The 16,492-nt window shown below is 46.2% G+C and overlaps 1 protein-coding gene across 2 annotated transcripts in view; it reads left to right on the forward strand.

The window, feature by feature from the left end:
- The window catches only part of pxdn (peroxidasin), a 296,825-nt gene that overhangs the window by 264,930 nt on the left and 15,403 nt on the right, over positions 1-16,492 (forward strand). For both annotated transcript variants that reach the window (XM_085996418.1, XM_085996419.1), the window contains one exon: positions 382-590. In XM_085996418.1, coding sequence (XP_085852544.1) covers positions 382-590 — 209 coding nt within the window. The remainder of the gene's footprint in view (positions 1-381; positions 591-16,492) is intronic.

Consider the following 16,492-nt stretch of genomic DNA (forward strand, 5'->3'; position numbering starts at 1 on the left):
TGAACATACATGTATATATGAATAAGACGTTAGTCAGATTATTTTGCAATAACCTGGTGCACCAGGGCATGTGAACACTGCACATAAATGTATTAAAATACCATTTCTGAATTGTTTATATTTATTGCATTTTTACAGGATGTTTTTGACAAAGGGGAGCCGATACTAAACATAAAATACAGTGGATTCCAGTTTTTTTCAGTTTGAAATTTTGCCAATCCAATTGGTGACAAATCAAATCTGGATTTGTTGAAAAGAACTGGGATTTTGGAGTTAAGAATAAGAGACACCCAGAGGCATCTGTAATGAAACAATGAACTGAAGTAGCTTGGAAGAACCTCGATAGACTTAAAATTATTCTTTTTTCCTATGGTCAAACAGGTTCTGGTATGAGAATCCTGGGGTGTTCACTCCAGCCCAGCTGACTCAGATCAAGCAGACGTCCCTTGCCCGTGTCCTATGTGACAATGGAGACAACATCACCAGGATACAGCCTGACGTGTTCAGAGTGGCAGAATATCCTCATGGTTACCAGAGCTGTGCTGACATGTCAAAAATGGACTTGCGGATGTGGCAAGATTGCTGTGAAGGTTCGTGGTTGTATAATGGGTGAGGTTTGAGTGATGGGTGGACACTTGAACATTTTGAAGTTAATTTGGTGCGATATTATACTGTTTATAAGGAATATATGCAATTCCTGGTTACCAAGGCAGTTCTTGTACTAAATGTGAAATAATTATTTGCATCTGCGAAAAGGGCTGTAGCTGTTTAGCTGCAGGCATACTTTGAAACAATGAAGTTCGAGGACTATTTTGAATGTTCTGTTGTGGAGGGTTCTGCATTCTTTACAATTCATTCTGCCCTCCACACCTCCCAAAATACCCAGTTCAGTGGTGAGGGTTATTTTTTATCATATGCCAGGAATGAGAGGGTTTTTTTAACATTCAAATGTGAATTCAAGTCTTTTACAAAAGCAAAATACTGCGGATGCTGGAAATCTGAAATAAAAACAGAAAATGCTGCAAACACTCAGCAGGCCAGGCAGCATCTGTGGAGAGAGAAACAGAGTTAACGTTTCAGGTCGACGACCCTTCATCAACGTTGGCTCAAGTCTTTTATATGTTTCTATTTTTCATTTTTGGAGGGTGAAAGTTTTCCCCGTAATACCTTGCTATATGTAGAAAACATCTCAAAGTGCTTTGCAGAAGAGAAATGGGCACCAAATAATAGTGGGGCGAGATGATCAAAAGCATAGTGGAAAAGATAGGTTTTAAATGTAGAGAAACGGGTAGCACGGCTGGAGGGGTTTAGGGAGGGCAATCTAGAAAATGAGGCCACGGTGGCTAAAGTTTCTGCCACCAAGATTAGAATTCTTCGAAGTGTATGAATTGGTGACAAGGAATCAATGGGCTGGCCAAGCAGAATTTAGTATGGGGTAGGACGTGGGCAGTGGAATTTTGGATGATTTGTGTAAGGTGGCGTTCAGGAGTGCTGACCAGGACGTCATTAAAGAAATCAAGTGTGGAGATAACAAAGGATTTCAGCAATGACGCGAAGGAAGTCCGGGTGGAGGCGGGCAATGTTTGAAATGAAGCAAGTGGTCTTGGTGATGGATACGATACAGGGTTTGAAGCTCCGTTCTGGGTTGCAAAGGGGACACATTGTGCGTCATTTGGCTCAACCTGAGCAAGCAGCTTGTGGGGGCGGTGTTGGGAGCGTGGGTATGGCGTTTCTGACAGGAGCTGACAACACCTCCGTGTGCAGTGAGCATTTTGCAAAGGAGACGTGTTTGAGTGGTCAGGAGTTGGGTGGGGAGAGGGTTGAGGGAGCAAGACACGAGTCTAGTAGAGAAGATGAACCTGGTGCTGGTGAAGGGGAAGATGGGGGGAGAAGGTACAGACTCGTATAGGGTCAGGGCTGGGGTGTGGGGGGTTAGAGCTGGGGAGAAATTGATGGCTGAGGCAGCTGTTCTAATCGTCGAGGATTGTCCTTCAAGTTGATGTGGATTCCCAGTTTAATCTATTTTTCAGACAGCTTTCAAATTGAACAAATGCAACTTGCAATTCAGCAACATCAACTTGCATTTAAATAGCGCTTTTAATGTAGAAAATCATTCCAAGGCACTTCAGAAGTGTAATCAGAAAAAAAATGGACACAGCCAAAGAAACACACTTGTATTTATATAGCGCCTTTAACTTAGTAAAATGTCCCAAGGTGCTTCACAGGCACATTATCAAACAAAATTTGACACTAAGCCACATAAGGAGATATTAGGACAAAGAGGAGCGTCTTAAAGGAAGAGAGAGATAGAGAGGTGGAATTCCAGAGTTTAGGGCCTAGGCAGCTGAAGGCACAACCGCCAATGGTGGAGCGACTAGAATTGGGGATGCGCAAGAGGGCAGAATTGGAGGAGCGCAGAGATCTTGGCGGGCTGGAGGAGGTTACAGAGATGAGGAGGGGCAAGGCCATGGAGGGATTTGAAAACAAGGATGAGAATGTTGAAATTGAGACTTTGCCGGACTCGGAGCCAGTGTAGGTCAGCGTGCACAGGGGCGATGGGTGAACAGGGACTTGGTGTGAGTTAGGATAAGGGCAGCAGAGTTTTGGATGAGCTCAAAGAAGGAGATATTAAGGGGGGAGGGTGACGGAGAGGGAGGTGGAGAGGCAGAGGGGTTTGGGGAAGGAATTCCAGAGCATGGGGACCTCGACAGCTGAATGCATGGCTGTCAATGGTAGGGTGAAGGCAGGGGGGGGATGCACAAGGGGCTAGAGTTACAGGAACGTAGAGTTTAGCCAAACAAAAATGTATTGTGCCTTTGTTTTGTTAATGCTTTGCGATCAGAATGGAAGAATGTAAATCTTTTGTTTCTCATTGTCTGCCTTTCCCTCCCCCTCCTCCTCCCAGTTCATGTTCTGAATACAGAAAATCCTGACTGGCTTGCTACATCTGCGTTCAGCATTATTATACATACATCCTTTCCATTTCCGGCCAAGTGGAAATTTTTCCAACTGGTTTAGCCATTTCTCAAATACAAACAAGTTTTTGGACTTGATTTAGTCAAAAGTAGTGGGACTGTGACTGCAGCTGTGTGTTTTTTAATGGGATATTCAGTGTAAGAAATGTTAAGTAATTTTAGTGTGTTTCTAACAAAAGCAGAAAATCTTGCAAGTCGGTCAGCATCTGGAAAGATAAATGGCTTGGGGTCGGATCCTGTTTTCAGAGCTTTTTGTCTCTCAGCAGTTTTTTTGTGTGTATTTCAGTTTATTGAAGTACCTGTGGAATAGAACCGTTACTTTGAGTTTCTTCTTCCAAACGTTTTCAAAAGCGTTTTTATTTCCCCCAGGAACAAGCAAAGTTTTCTGACTCTCTTTTTCAGCTAGAATAGCCATTGTTCTGATTTCCACTGAAGCCATTTGATCGAAGATTTTCTGCTCAAGAGCTTTTACTTGTTGTTACGTGACATTTTCTTGTAGTGTAGTTGTGTAAATGTACTTTGAAAAGAAAGAAAGACAGGCTTGCATTTCTATAGCGCCTTTTACGACCCCCCAGACGTCTCAAAGCGCTTTACAGCCAATGAAGTACTTTTTGAAGCGGAGTCACTGCTGTAATGTGGGAAACGCGGCAGCCAATTTGCGCACAGCAAGTTCCCACAACCAGCAATGTGATAATGACCAGATAATCTGTTTTTGTTATGTTGGTTGAGGGATTAAATATTGGCCAGGACACCGGAGATAACTCCCCTGCTCTTCTTCGAAATAGTGCCATGGGATTTTTTACGTCCACCTGAGCGAGCAGACGGGGCCTCGGTTTAACGTCTCATCCGAAAGACGGCACCTCCGGCAGTGCAGCACTCCCTCAGCCCTGCACTGGGAGTGTCAGCCTAGCTTGATGTGCACAAGTCCCTGGAGTGGGACTTGAACCCACAACCTTCTGACTCAGAGGCGAGTGTGCTGCCCACTGAGCCACAGCTGACACATTATAATCGAGTCAGGTTCTAACACTGAAATGTAAAATGGAGCTAAGATAGTGTTGCATTCTTTTGTGTGAAGTTGCTGGCAGAACAGAGTGATTTCCATTCAGGCAGCCTTGGTTGGACAATGTCTAGACTAATGCACTGCAGAGACATTTGCTGTTACTTCTGTTTGTATTCACTAGTTCAGAAGGAGCCAATATCCTCGTCTGAAATAGCAGCTGTCTTAAATTAAAGGTACAGCCAAAATGAATCTTGTGTAAAATTCAATTTCAGCAGGCACAACTTGGTCATCTCTTCAAATTAAAGTTGAAAGGAATTTTCTGAAAGTTCTTGGATTTTTGTTTTGGTTGCAGTGTACCTCTTTTCACCTCAAAAGTTTTGAAAGGTGACCCATTGCCCCAGTGACAGTCTGGATCATAAAGTTTTATGGGGAAATGCCAAACAGAATGGGGGAAAGCTTCGTTTTGAGAAGGGAAGCTGGAGTAGAGGTCATTAGAGGTGCTGGTCAAAAGGGCAGCAACATGGGCTGCCATATTTGATGTCTACAAAAAACCACCAGTTCACGTGGCCCTGACCGCGTCATGAAGCAACCAAGTCCATAAATTGTTGAAACATCACTTCACGCCGGAGCATGTTTCATACTTGTACAACAAAAACAACAGCCACTTGCATTTATATAGCGCTTTTGACGTAGTAAAACGTCCCAAGGTGCTTCACAGGAGCATTATCGAACAAAATTTGGCATCGAGCCGCATGAGATATTCGGACAGGTGAAGAGAGGTTTTAAGGAGGCCTTAAAGGAGAAAAGAGAGGTTGTGAGAGAGAATTCCAGCGCTTAGGGCCTAGGCAACTGAAGGCATGGCCGCCAATGGTGGAGCGATGAAAAACAGCTGTTAATATGATTAAAATTTTAAAACTTTTGATTTATGTGAATAAAAATTCATTGTGACCATGCTCAATTTTATGCCTGACTTCATGGAGGATTACTGTAGATAATGTGACCCATTGTAATTCCCCCACAGCTGAGATCATCTAACTGAGAATGGATTAGAACTTGAACCGGCAACACTTCTCATCTGTGTGGCTTAGTTGCACACCGGGTAGTGTCTTTACCAACTAAGCTATCGGGAGCTACATTTTGAAAGTATTTTTGCAATAAATTTAGAAGTCTTTCTCTGCTAGCCGTTTGTGTAAGCAATGACTTTACTGATCACGACGAGATTTGAATTCCTGGGCACTGCTTTAGTTACAGGTGTTAGACCGGACCCAATAAGATGTTGCCTCATAGCTAGCCTGCCACTTTGGATAGATCCCAGTGTAGTCTGAGCTGTTTTTTGGCAGTCATGTAATAGGATTTTGTGCACCATTACTGCATATAACAATGGTGCATGGCAGGAAATACTTTGGGCTGGATTTTCATTGAGGAGGCAGGACTACAACTTTTGGGGTTGTAGTCCCGCCTCCATCGAGATGTGGCCAACCCACGCAATTTAGACTTGATTGACCTTGTTGAGCCTGCCCAGCGGGCTCAGCAGGCCAATTAAGGGCCACCCGGCAACAGGTGACGTCACAGATTGAAATTTCATCTGTCAAAACCTTTTGACAGATTAAATATCAGCGTTTCACAGCTGTTTGAAGCTGTCAAACACTGACAATCTGTACTCCAGGTTAATTCCTCCCTCTCAGGATGATTTAGAGATCTCCCCGGAACAGAAAGCAGAGGCTGCAGATTTTGACAGCTGGCGGCCATTCTGCTTTCTGTGCCGGTGAGATGAGGGACTCCCGAGACCTGAAGGAAGGAAGGCTGTAAAGGTAAGTAAAGGTTAGTAGAACTTCTTTAAACACTTTACACACACCAAACACACTTACCTCTGCACTCATGCACCCATCACTCACCTGAACACCGGACATCTCGACCCCTCCAAGCCTTTCATCCTGACGGCCCGCCTCCTGTAAAATGGCGTGGTTTGGAGCCGTCGAGAATCCCACACTTCAAGAATAAAAATAGGGATTGAGCCAAAAACTGCCTGTTAACTACCTGTTAACGGGCAGTTAATTGGCACTAATCCCCTTCCCACCTCAGGGAGGCGGGTCCCAGCGTGGGTCGGGTACCCGCCTCCTTTGAAACTGGCATGGAGGCGGGATGGGATCGGGACCCCCGATTTCGGGATTTTAAACCCCCACACGCCTCCAATCCCGCCTCCATGGCCCAATGAAAATCCTGCCCATGGAGTCTATTAAGTTAATATAATCAGCTACCCCTACCTCAAAGACCTTCAGTTCATCAACTTGTCGTGCATAAACCACATGTAGCTTTACACAGTTGCTTACAAGCTTTTGCAATAAAATGAAATTATTACCTCTTGAATCCAAAAAAAAAAGTACATGTTTGTCCATTAAAAAGAATTGCTTTGAAACTTGGAATAAAAAGGGTGGCTTTACTTTCTCCATGTTTGATAAATTAGAATGTGAGGTTTATCGTGGAGTTGCCACTTTCCATTTCCCCCAGAGATACGGCCGCGGAGGTTTTGAACTCAAAACGTCTGGGAAATTTCAAAATGTAAACCAGACACTAATAATCTGTGAGGCCGTTTTAAAGCTCGCGTTGATGACAGCTCTGAGGAAATAAAGATCTCCCTGAACTGGACATTTTGGTAACTGTGCTGCCGAGATGACCATGAATATCACATTGCTAAAGCTACTGGAATGTCAGCTTGAACATTATTATTCAAGAAAAGAAAGAACTTGTATTTATATAGCGCCTTTCACGACCACAGACATCTCAAAGCCCTTTACAGCCAATGAAGTACTTTTGGAGTGTAGTCACTGTTGTAATGTGGGAAATGTGGCAGTCAATTTGTGCACAGCAAGCTCCCACAAACAGCAATGTGATAATGACCAGATAATCTGTTTTTGTTATGTTGATTGAGGGATAAATATTGGCCAGGACACCGGGGATAACTCCCCTGCTCTTCTTCGAAATAGTGGCCATGGGATCTTTTATGCCCACCTGAGAGAGCAGACGGGGCCTCAGTTTAACGTCTCACCTGAAAGACGGCACCTCCGACAGTGCAGCGCTCCCTCAGCACTGCACTGGGAGTGTCAGCCTAGCTTAATGTGCTCAAGCCCCTGGAGTGGGACTTGAACCCACAACCTTCTGACTCGGAGGCGAGTGTGCTACCCACTGAGCTATGGGTAGGGAAACATGGTAGCCAATTTGTGCACAGCAAGGCCCCACAGACAGCAGTGGAGATATAAACAACTAGATAATCTGTCTTTGGTGTTTGTTGAGGGAGAAATGTTGGCCAAGGATGCCAGGAGATCTCCCCTGCTCCTTTTTGAATAATATTTGGGATCATTTACATCCAATTGAAAGAGCAGAGGAGGCCTTTCTGAAACCAGTTTGACATCTCGCCTGAAAAATGGCACCTCCAATAGTGCAGCACTGCCTCGGTGCTGGGCTGAAGTGTCCGCCTAGTTATGTGCTCAGTTCTCTGTAGTGGGGCCTGAGCCCACAACCATCAAACTCAGGCGAGAATGCTACCACTGAGCCAAGGCTGACATTTTATGATTGCAATATTAACCTTGTAGAACTAAAATGTACTTTAAAAGCATCATTTTAATATTTTTTAATGTTAATTAATTTGCTTGCCCTGTCACTCATAGATTGCAATACTTTAATAATGGGCCGTATTTTGCGACCCCTGCGGGTGCGTACCAGGTGTGTACGCACCCGTAGGAGCCGCGCAAGTGCCCGGGTTTAGGCGTGCGAAGCGCATGCGCTGAAACACGGCACTTGCGATCGGTCAAAAATTCTCTTGACCGATCATCCACCTGCTCAAGCAAAGTGCCTCCGCGGGCGGAGAGTTGGGCTATTTGCACAACTTCCGCCCGCCGAAAGCCTGTCAAATTCTTACGCCTGGTAAAAACAGGCATACGGCCTGCTTTTAACAGCATAAGAGTTTAAAAAAATAGAAAAATATAATGTTATCACTCCTTTATAAATTAAAAATATTCTTCAAAAAGGTAGGTTTATTTTTAGCCCCGTAAAAGCATTTAATTTTTTTTCCCAAAATATTAAATGTTTGTTTAAAATATTTAATTAAATGGCATTTTAATTAATTTTAAATATGTAATTTAAATTTTTTTTTATTTCATGTGTATTTTGTAAGTGATCCCCATTCATACTTTTGACAGGTCCGTACGTACAGAACTGTCAAAAGTATGAATGGGGATTCTTTTCTCTCGTTGGTTGGGCCGGCCCACGTGATCCCAGGAGCGCCTACAAACCGCCTGCGCCCCTGGGATACGTGGGGGCTCCGCCCGCGCGGACCCGGAGAGGCCCAGGAGCGCAAGCCGCCATTCTTCCCGGGCCACCGGGCACTTTCGTAGACATTTTGCAGGTCGGAGGCGTCCGCCCGCGGGAAGCCTCCGATCGCAAATGGCCCAACGTGTTTTTAGCGTCAAACCTCAAAAGCGCAGTGCTAAGAAGTAAACTCACTAGTGCCCCTGGAGCTTGATGGCACCAGGCAAGTAAATGGTCTGTCGTCGTCGTCTTCTTAGGCAGTCCCTCGGAACTGAGGATGACTTGCTTCTATCTTAAAAATGAGTTCACAGGTGACTGATGAGTCCAATGCGGGACCTACAGTCTCTCTCACAGGTGGGGCAGACGGTGGTTGAAGGGGAGGAGTACGGCGTTCTGGTCTGTCGCTGTTGGGGTTGTCCATGAGGGTCCTGACGTTCCAGGTCCCGAACTTCATTTTAAAGGGTGGAAGATGCCTGTGCGTGAATTCTTTTAACGTGGGGTGGCCGTTGCACACCAGCTACCACACGGGCTTGACAGAGCACGGCCTTGGTCCAATTGCAAATGACCTCGCTGCTGGGCTCGTCCTCGCTCCTGGGTCCCGGCCTCGGACATGAATGATGACGACAAATGGTCTGTGGTGCTCCGATGTCAACATAGTTCATTTTGTTCGATGACTTTCATCAGATGGAGCAAAAGCCACACAACTCAAGCCAGGATTTCACCCCTTGCTTTGCCCCGCTATCCATCCCCTGAATAATTTTGGATTGGCGGAGTGGGAAGGAGATGCCAATCTTCTCTTCTTCCCCCAAAGGTCAGCAACAGGTTGATCTAATATCATAAGAGATCATTAATCATAATACTTTGGCATTTCTGATCATTTTGCCATGGAAGGATCTTGATGTGATTTGCTCGCAAGGAGTTAAATTCATAGGCCAGCAGTTCTGGGGGTGTGGATTAGAAATCAGATTAAAGCGTCTATCCAATGCTTGAGACTATGGAAGTTTGTTTAACATTACAGTGATCACCCACACCTGTTATTTTTGGGACAGACTTATTCTGGAGCAGCGAGAGTGTTCCTAGGTGCCCCCACCCCACCCAGGGGAGCAGTTGCCAGTTTAACTGTCTCTCAATGTCTCTTAATCTCTCCTGCTTTCTATCCTAGCTCTGACCTTCCCTTTTGTTCTTTCACCCCCTCCCCCTTTTCCCAGCCCCCACTTGCTTTAAAATCTATCCCTCTTCCTGCTTTTTTTTCAGTTCTGACGAAGGGTCTTCGACCTGAAACGTTAACTCCGTTTCTCTCTTCCCCGGATGCTGCCCTGGCCTGCTGAGTTTTCCAGCGTTTTCTGTTATTTCGGATTTCCAGCATCCGCAGTATTTTGCTATCGTATTAACTGACAGCCCGACTGGTCAACTCCCCAACAGGGAGCGAGTCAGAGTTCAAGTTGCCGGCTTTCTGTGTAGAAAGGACTGAAATTCCACGGGTCTCTTAACAGTCTGCTGCCATAACTTTGGTGGGAGACTGTTGGAATCCCCAAGGAAACAAGAGACCCCAGTTATGTTGGAGCTGCATCGGTTACTGGGAGTTTTCTGGTTCCTTGGTCAGGACTGGAACTTTCATCTACTCCTTACAAGGCAAATGGCTGGCTGGGGATGAAGCCAGTGACTCTTTAAGCCAAAGTCCCTGCTTCTCAGGCTCACTAAGGACCCAGAATAGCAGTGACGGCTGGGATGTCGAGAGAGTCGAGGCCTGAATCAGCTGCTTGCTATGGGGGACAATTCTAGCCTGCTCTCCACCCCGGGCTGGTGCCAAAGATGCAGGCCAGGTGGTGCCTCCACCCGGCAGCTCCAAGCAAATGAGGCATCCTCCCACTGATCCCGTAAACTCCCAACAGGGGGGGTCAGTGTTGGAGGGATCAGGATTGAAGCCCTTGGAAATTCTGGGATACAGTCTACAGGAGTTGAGGCGATCAGCTGAGGGAGAGATGGACAGTGGTTATTCTTCTCTTAGGTTAGATCTTACCAGGTGCAGAGGAAGCCAGGAGGTTTACTGAGTTTAAGGTGACATTTACTATAAAGTTGCTTTTGCTCAAACTGTTAAAACTAGTTTGCTGATTTATGTTTGTCCTCCTTTCACTCGAGTGCTTTTCAGAAGATTACAGAAGGGCACATGGAGGCACATTTGCAATTACAGTATCCATTTCAAGGAGGTTTTATTGTGGCGATCCCTGGTTTACGCCATCATATGATTAGATATTGGGCAGTAACAGTAAACTCCTGATATGGGATCTGGTTTGGGAAGATTGTCCAGGAGTCTCCAGGAATTAAACATTAATCTCCCAGACATTACTGCAAGCAACCCGGGAGAAGCATCATAGGGACATCATAAGAGGAAAAAAAACATACCATTTTTTTTAAACACTTGTTTTATTTAGTTTTGGAGATCTTGAAGATGGGAATAAAAGGCTGTTTGACTAACAGTCAAGAATCATCCAAATTAGTAATGAGGAGTCTGGTTGCTTTTCAACAGCCTAGGAAGGTGGTGATGGACACGTCGGGTGACCAATGGCAGGAGCGTGGGGCGGAGCGATTGGAGGTGGGAAGTCATGTGATGAAACCTCCCAGAATATATCCAACCAGAGTTGGCAATCCGAGAGACACTCAGATCGAGAGAATATGTAGAATCATACAATCAAACTGTCAAACCATTAGATTTACTACCACATTACTCACATTCAGAGTATACATAGATATGATTTATGTAGAAGCCTGGCACTCATGATGAGTAATGGGGCGAATACTGTACGACGTAGTTATTACCTTCCAGTACTGGCCTCGATCAGCAGTGGACTATTTTCTATTGGAGCAATCCAAAACCAGTATTCACATATTTTGTTGGGTAGATTTTTAAAGAAAGACTTGCATTTATAAAGCGCCTTTCACGACCACTGGACGTCCTAAAGCGCTTTACAGCCAATCAAGTCCTTTTTTTTTTTTTTTTTAAGTGTAGTCACTGTTGTAATGTGGGAACTGCGGCAGCCAATTTGCGCACAGCAAGCTCCCACAAACAGCAATGCGATGATGACCAGATAATCTGTTTTTGTTATGTTGGTTGAGGGATAAATATTGGCCCCAGGACGCCGGGGATAACTCCACTGCTCTTCTTCGAAATAGTGGCCATGAGGATCTTTTACGTCCACCCGAGAGGGCCGACGGGGGCCTCGGTTTAACACCTCATCCAAAAGACGGCACCTCTGACAGTGCGGCACTCCCTCAGCACTGCACTGGGAGTGTCAGCCTAGCTTTCTGTGCTCAAGTCCCTGGAGTGGGGACTGTGAACCCACAACCTTCTGACTCCGAGGCGAGTGTGCTGCCCACTGAGCCACGGCTGACCTGTTTTTTGTTTTTTGCATAACTTGTGTATGAATTTTGCACAGAGCTTTAGTTGTTTAGTGCACAAGTTATTCTGTGAGATATATTTGGAGATTGTTTATTCTGTTGTCTCGTCATCCTCTGGCACTAGTTTGGGTATGGCTGACAAAAGATATAAAGAAATTTGTCTGGGTTTCCCATGGTTGCTACGGAAACTTAGATTTTTTTTTCATGATCGTTCTTTAGAATGGGGCTATTTACTGAAGCTGGCTTTTCAGATTTGTCAGTTTTATTTTGGCTGCTGAAAGCAGCTGAACAATTTGCATCTGTGAGTGATGAAAGGGAAATATGTTTGAAATGTGCTTTACTGATGTGCTTGCACTGATTGACAGTGCTGAGGCTTGTCTGCAAAAATAAGAAGCTGTGTGGTGGCGTTAGTGTCATATTCCCTCTCGAGCATAAGGATGTGGATTAAAACTGTATGGACTGTCAAACTGCACATTGGTCTTCCTTGACATAAAATGCCTCAGAATAAATGTGAACAGTGGGTATTTGTAAATGGGAGTCATTGGCCCCGATATTTGTGGGGGAGGGTGTGGGGGAACGTGGTAGTGCGGGGGAGACTCGTTGAGGCCGGGGACACGGAGGTCCTGCCGAATTTAACGTCAGGACCTTGTTATTTTTTCTAATTCCAGCAGCCGGCCAAATTGTCAGGCTGCCGGACGGGAAAACCAGCAGCAGGGGGGGCCTTTGGGGAGGGTTCCCGGCGGTCGTGATCGCGGGGCAGGCTGCAGATCAGTTTGGGGGAGGGGGTCGACTGCGAGGCAGGTTGGGGATTTGAAGGTTGGGGGCAGTCAATCATTTGGTGGGGTGGGGGGTCATGAAGGTCAATCACGGGGCGGCGATTGGGTGTTGGGAGGGAAGGCGGGATCGCTGATCGCAGGGCAGGCTGCAGGTCAGAGCTTGATGGGTGGAATCAGATCGCAGGGCAAGCTGCAGATTGGGACTGGAGGGGGGTGTCACTGGTCAGGATGGGGCGAGTGGGGGGAAGGGAGAAAGGCTGCGAACGGCCGGGGGGGTGGGGGGAGACCAAAGACCTCCTTGAGGGGCCAGGTGGAGCACTTTCTGCTCCTCCTAGCCCACAAGGTGCGCTATAACAATCTCATGCCTTCTGAAGCCAGCAGCTCCCACCTCCCTTTCACTGCCGGGTTTCCTGAGCCTTGGGAAACCCGGTCAGCAACTGTTTAATTTAAATCAGGCTCCCAATTGCACTGTTTGAGCTTCATTTACATGTTAATTAAGTGTCCCACCTCTCCAAACCGGGACACTCACACAGGCACGCTACCCTCCGCTGTGAAAATGGCAACGTGCATGTATGCAGCGACTTGGGGCCCATTCCTTGTTTTTTAGGGTTTAATCCCCTGCCCGGCGTGGGGATCGGGGGGCTGGTGTGGGTGGCCTTAATGTCGACCCCGTTCTCTCTGCTTTATTTGAAAAGTATCTGAGAATTAATTTACTCATTGCTTATAGACCAGCCTTTGCCCAAACAGAAACTGGAAAAATGCTGGTTGGTCAGCATCTGAAACAAAAATGTAGATCAACATTTCTGAACTTCCTTTCTGAAACGTTATGAATTTCTAACTTTTTTTTAAACAAAGAAAATTGTTTCCCAGTGTTGACGTGTTTGTCTTTTGCCTCCATAACACTGTTTCTAATCCATTTCTGGTGCAAGAACGGAGCCCAAATCTACTGACCACAAATATTTCTCATGTCCAACATTCCATTTTAGTGTTCTGCCAAAGGGTGACCAGATTTCTTTCTTTCCTTCACCTCAACTTGGAACAAGGATCAGTTCAAGGACACAGCTATATGAATGCGTACCATTTTCCATAGTTATTGTCCAGTGGTGGTGTCTGCTCAAATAACAAAATGTTCTATGAATCTGGCCATTTGAGAGTGAAGGATATGCTTTGTTTTTGAAGAAACAAGTCATACTAAACTGATATAATAGCAAAATACTGCGAATGCTGGAAATCTGAAACAACAACAGAAAACGTGGAGAGAGAAACAGAGTTAACGTTTCAGGTTCTGATGAAGGGTCCCAGACCTGAAACGTTAACTCTGTTTCTCTCTCCACGGATGCTGCCTGGCCTGCTGAGTATTTCCAGCATTTTCTGTTGTTTCATATACTAAACTGACCTATTCTCTCGTAAAGTTCAATTTTGTTTCCTACCTTGTAGAACATTTATGAGACCTGGCGGTACCGGGGGTTTGAAAGCAAGATGCACTTTAAAGCTTTTTCTTATGTCAAAAGAGAAGCTAACTCTCAGAGAGCTACTGTGTTAAGTGTACCGATCTGTTTAAAAGTCGTATTTTAAGGGCTCCTATCTTGAGCCCCTACAGAGTCCGCTGGGTGTGTGAAAAGTCAACATTCTCAACTCCCATCGGTGATGCAGGCCACGATTTTGCCTTCCGAGGCGGGTCTAGTGCGGTCGGTGGCGGGGTGCGACCCCGCTGCTGGCTCCATCCCGCTCTGTGAAAAGAATTTTACGCTGATTGGGCTTGTTCAGCTCGCCCAGCGCCTTTGCTGGCCAATTGAAGGAAGCGGGTCTGATCCGTCATCAGCCAGTTTCCTTAACGGGACTATGCGCAAATTGTGCTCTCCGTGTTCTACAACATTGAGGTGCTGCAAACACTGACGAGCACTGCACAGAGGTGCACGACTGCACTCAGGCTCTCCCATGCCTCTCTCCATATGCTTGTGGAGGGAGTCACAGCACGCAGGGAGGTCCTCTTCCCTTCCAATGGGCGGACGAGGCCTCCCCAGGAGACCAACACAGCTTGGTTGCACATTGCACAGGAGGGCAAAAGCAGGGTTGTGGTCAGGAGGACCAGGCTGCAGTGGTGCAAACCTTTCAATGATCTCAGTAGATCACAAAACATTACTGCAAAGCCACACTGCTGTGCCACTCATCACATCCCCATCACTCTGCCTTCCCTACCCTACTCCTGCACATCCTTACTCACACCAACTTACCTTGCACCTCCACCCATCCCTCTCTCTCTACATTATCACTTCCCTATCTCACTAGCCACCCCTCACACTCACCCTCATCCTAGTGCAATCATACCAACTAACAACACACAAGGGTAGTAGGCACTTGGGTGTTTGAGCCAATGTTCATGTCAAGTTTCTGTTAATGTGGTGTCAAGCATTGAACTCTTTCTTTTCAACACTTTGCGTTTTTGGCCAGATGCGTGTGCACCTTTGGAAGTGCCTTAGTGAGATGCGGTGAATGGTGAGACATAACAGTAACCCCCCCCCCCGCAATGGTGATGAGTGTGAAAGGAATGGCTTGGGCATTGTAGGGATGCTTTATGGTGTTAGTGTGGGGTGGTGCCAACCTGGTGCATCATGTGGCAGCCAGGGTGTACAGCGTCAAGTGAAGTAAATGTGGCCATGGTGAGGCCATCCCTGGCCTCCCAGGCAGCAATGTGGTCGGGTGCTGATGCCCTGTGTCCTGTGCAGCACCAGTTGATTGCGGAGAAGGTTGGTGTTGATGGTGTTGGGGCTGATCGTGGTGGGATTCTGAGGACCAAGGTGAGAACTTTTCAAGGGCACCGATGTTGCTGGAATAAATGGCAGGTGAGATTGAGATGACAGAAGCGATCTGTCAATGATGAGATAGGTTGTTCCAATGCAAGAAGGGTGTTCCCGATGGTCGGGGAGTCCAGAACCAGGGGCCACAGTCTAAAGATAAGGGGTAAGCCATTTAGGACAGAAATGAGGAGGAATTTCTTCACCCAGAGAGTGGTGAACCTGTGGAATTCTCTACCACAGAAAGCAGTAGAGGCCAATTCATTAAATATATTCAAGAAGGAGTTGGATATATTTCTTAAGGCTAAAGGGATCACGGGGTATGGGGAGAAAGCAGGGACAGGGTACTGAATTTGGATGATCAGCCATGATCGCATTGAATGGTGGAGCAGTCTTGAGGGGCCGAATGGCCTACTCCTGCTACCTTCTATGTTTCTATGACTGGATAGAGCATTTTCGCCAAACACTTACTAGCTGCATAAAGCTCAATCTGTCTTCTAATTGCAGTAAGTAACAGCTTCTAACCATGGATAGTGAAGACCTATGAAATGGGAGCTTTTATAGATGATTTGCTGCTGTTAAGTGAAGAAATCATCCCATGCTGACACAACTCCCGACCTCCTTACCTGACGTGATCCCCGAGCAACGGGGAACCCATTGGCGAACTCTAAAAATCTAAAGGCAAGCATAAAATACTCGTTCATTGCCACTTAACAATCTCTCTAATGATGTAAATTGCTTCCCCCGCCACTTGGTGTCGACTCTCTTCTGCGATGACGGACCTGACATCTGGGAGACTAGCATGGAGGAGGGTTGACAGCGGGTTCCCTACTCGCTGTTGGAAAAAAAAAATTCCCAGCTGACCCGCCACCAAACGCGCCCCCTGACCCCCCGAAAAATTCCAGCCATAGTCTCTTTCTCCACTTTTCCCACCTCGCACTGTAGAGCTGCTTCCTCACCCTGGTTCTGCAGGTTTTTTTTTCCTGAAGTACAGATGTATGCCAGGGTGAGATTCCACAGCTTGTCTTAGTGAGCTTCTTGTATGTGTGACCCTTGACGGTGGGTGTTAGCGGGCTATTCAAGCATGATGGCAGGAATTGATGGCACCACAGTCAAATGCTCACCTGAAGTCCACACGTGGTCTTTTACCAGAGGTTGCTTCATAGTGATCAGGAGTAGGAAACATGGCAGATACCCAGGATGCTGGCGTTAATTGTAGAAACCCGGTTACTGCTTTGGCCGAGA

The sequence above is a fragment of the Somniosus microcephalus genome, chromosome 9 (assembly GCF_052327205.1).
Source record: "Somniosus microcephalus isolate GS21.2 chromosome 9, FLI_Smic_1.0, whole genome shotgun sequence".
NCBI classification, from domain to species: domain Eukaryota; kingdom Metazoa; phylum Chordata; class Chondrichthyes; order Squaliformes; family Somniosidae; genus Somniosus; species Somniosus microcephalus.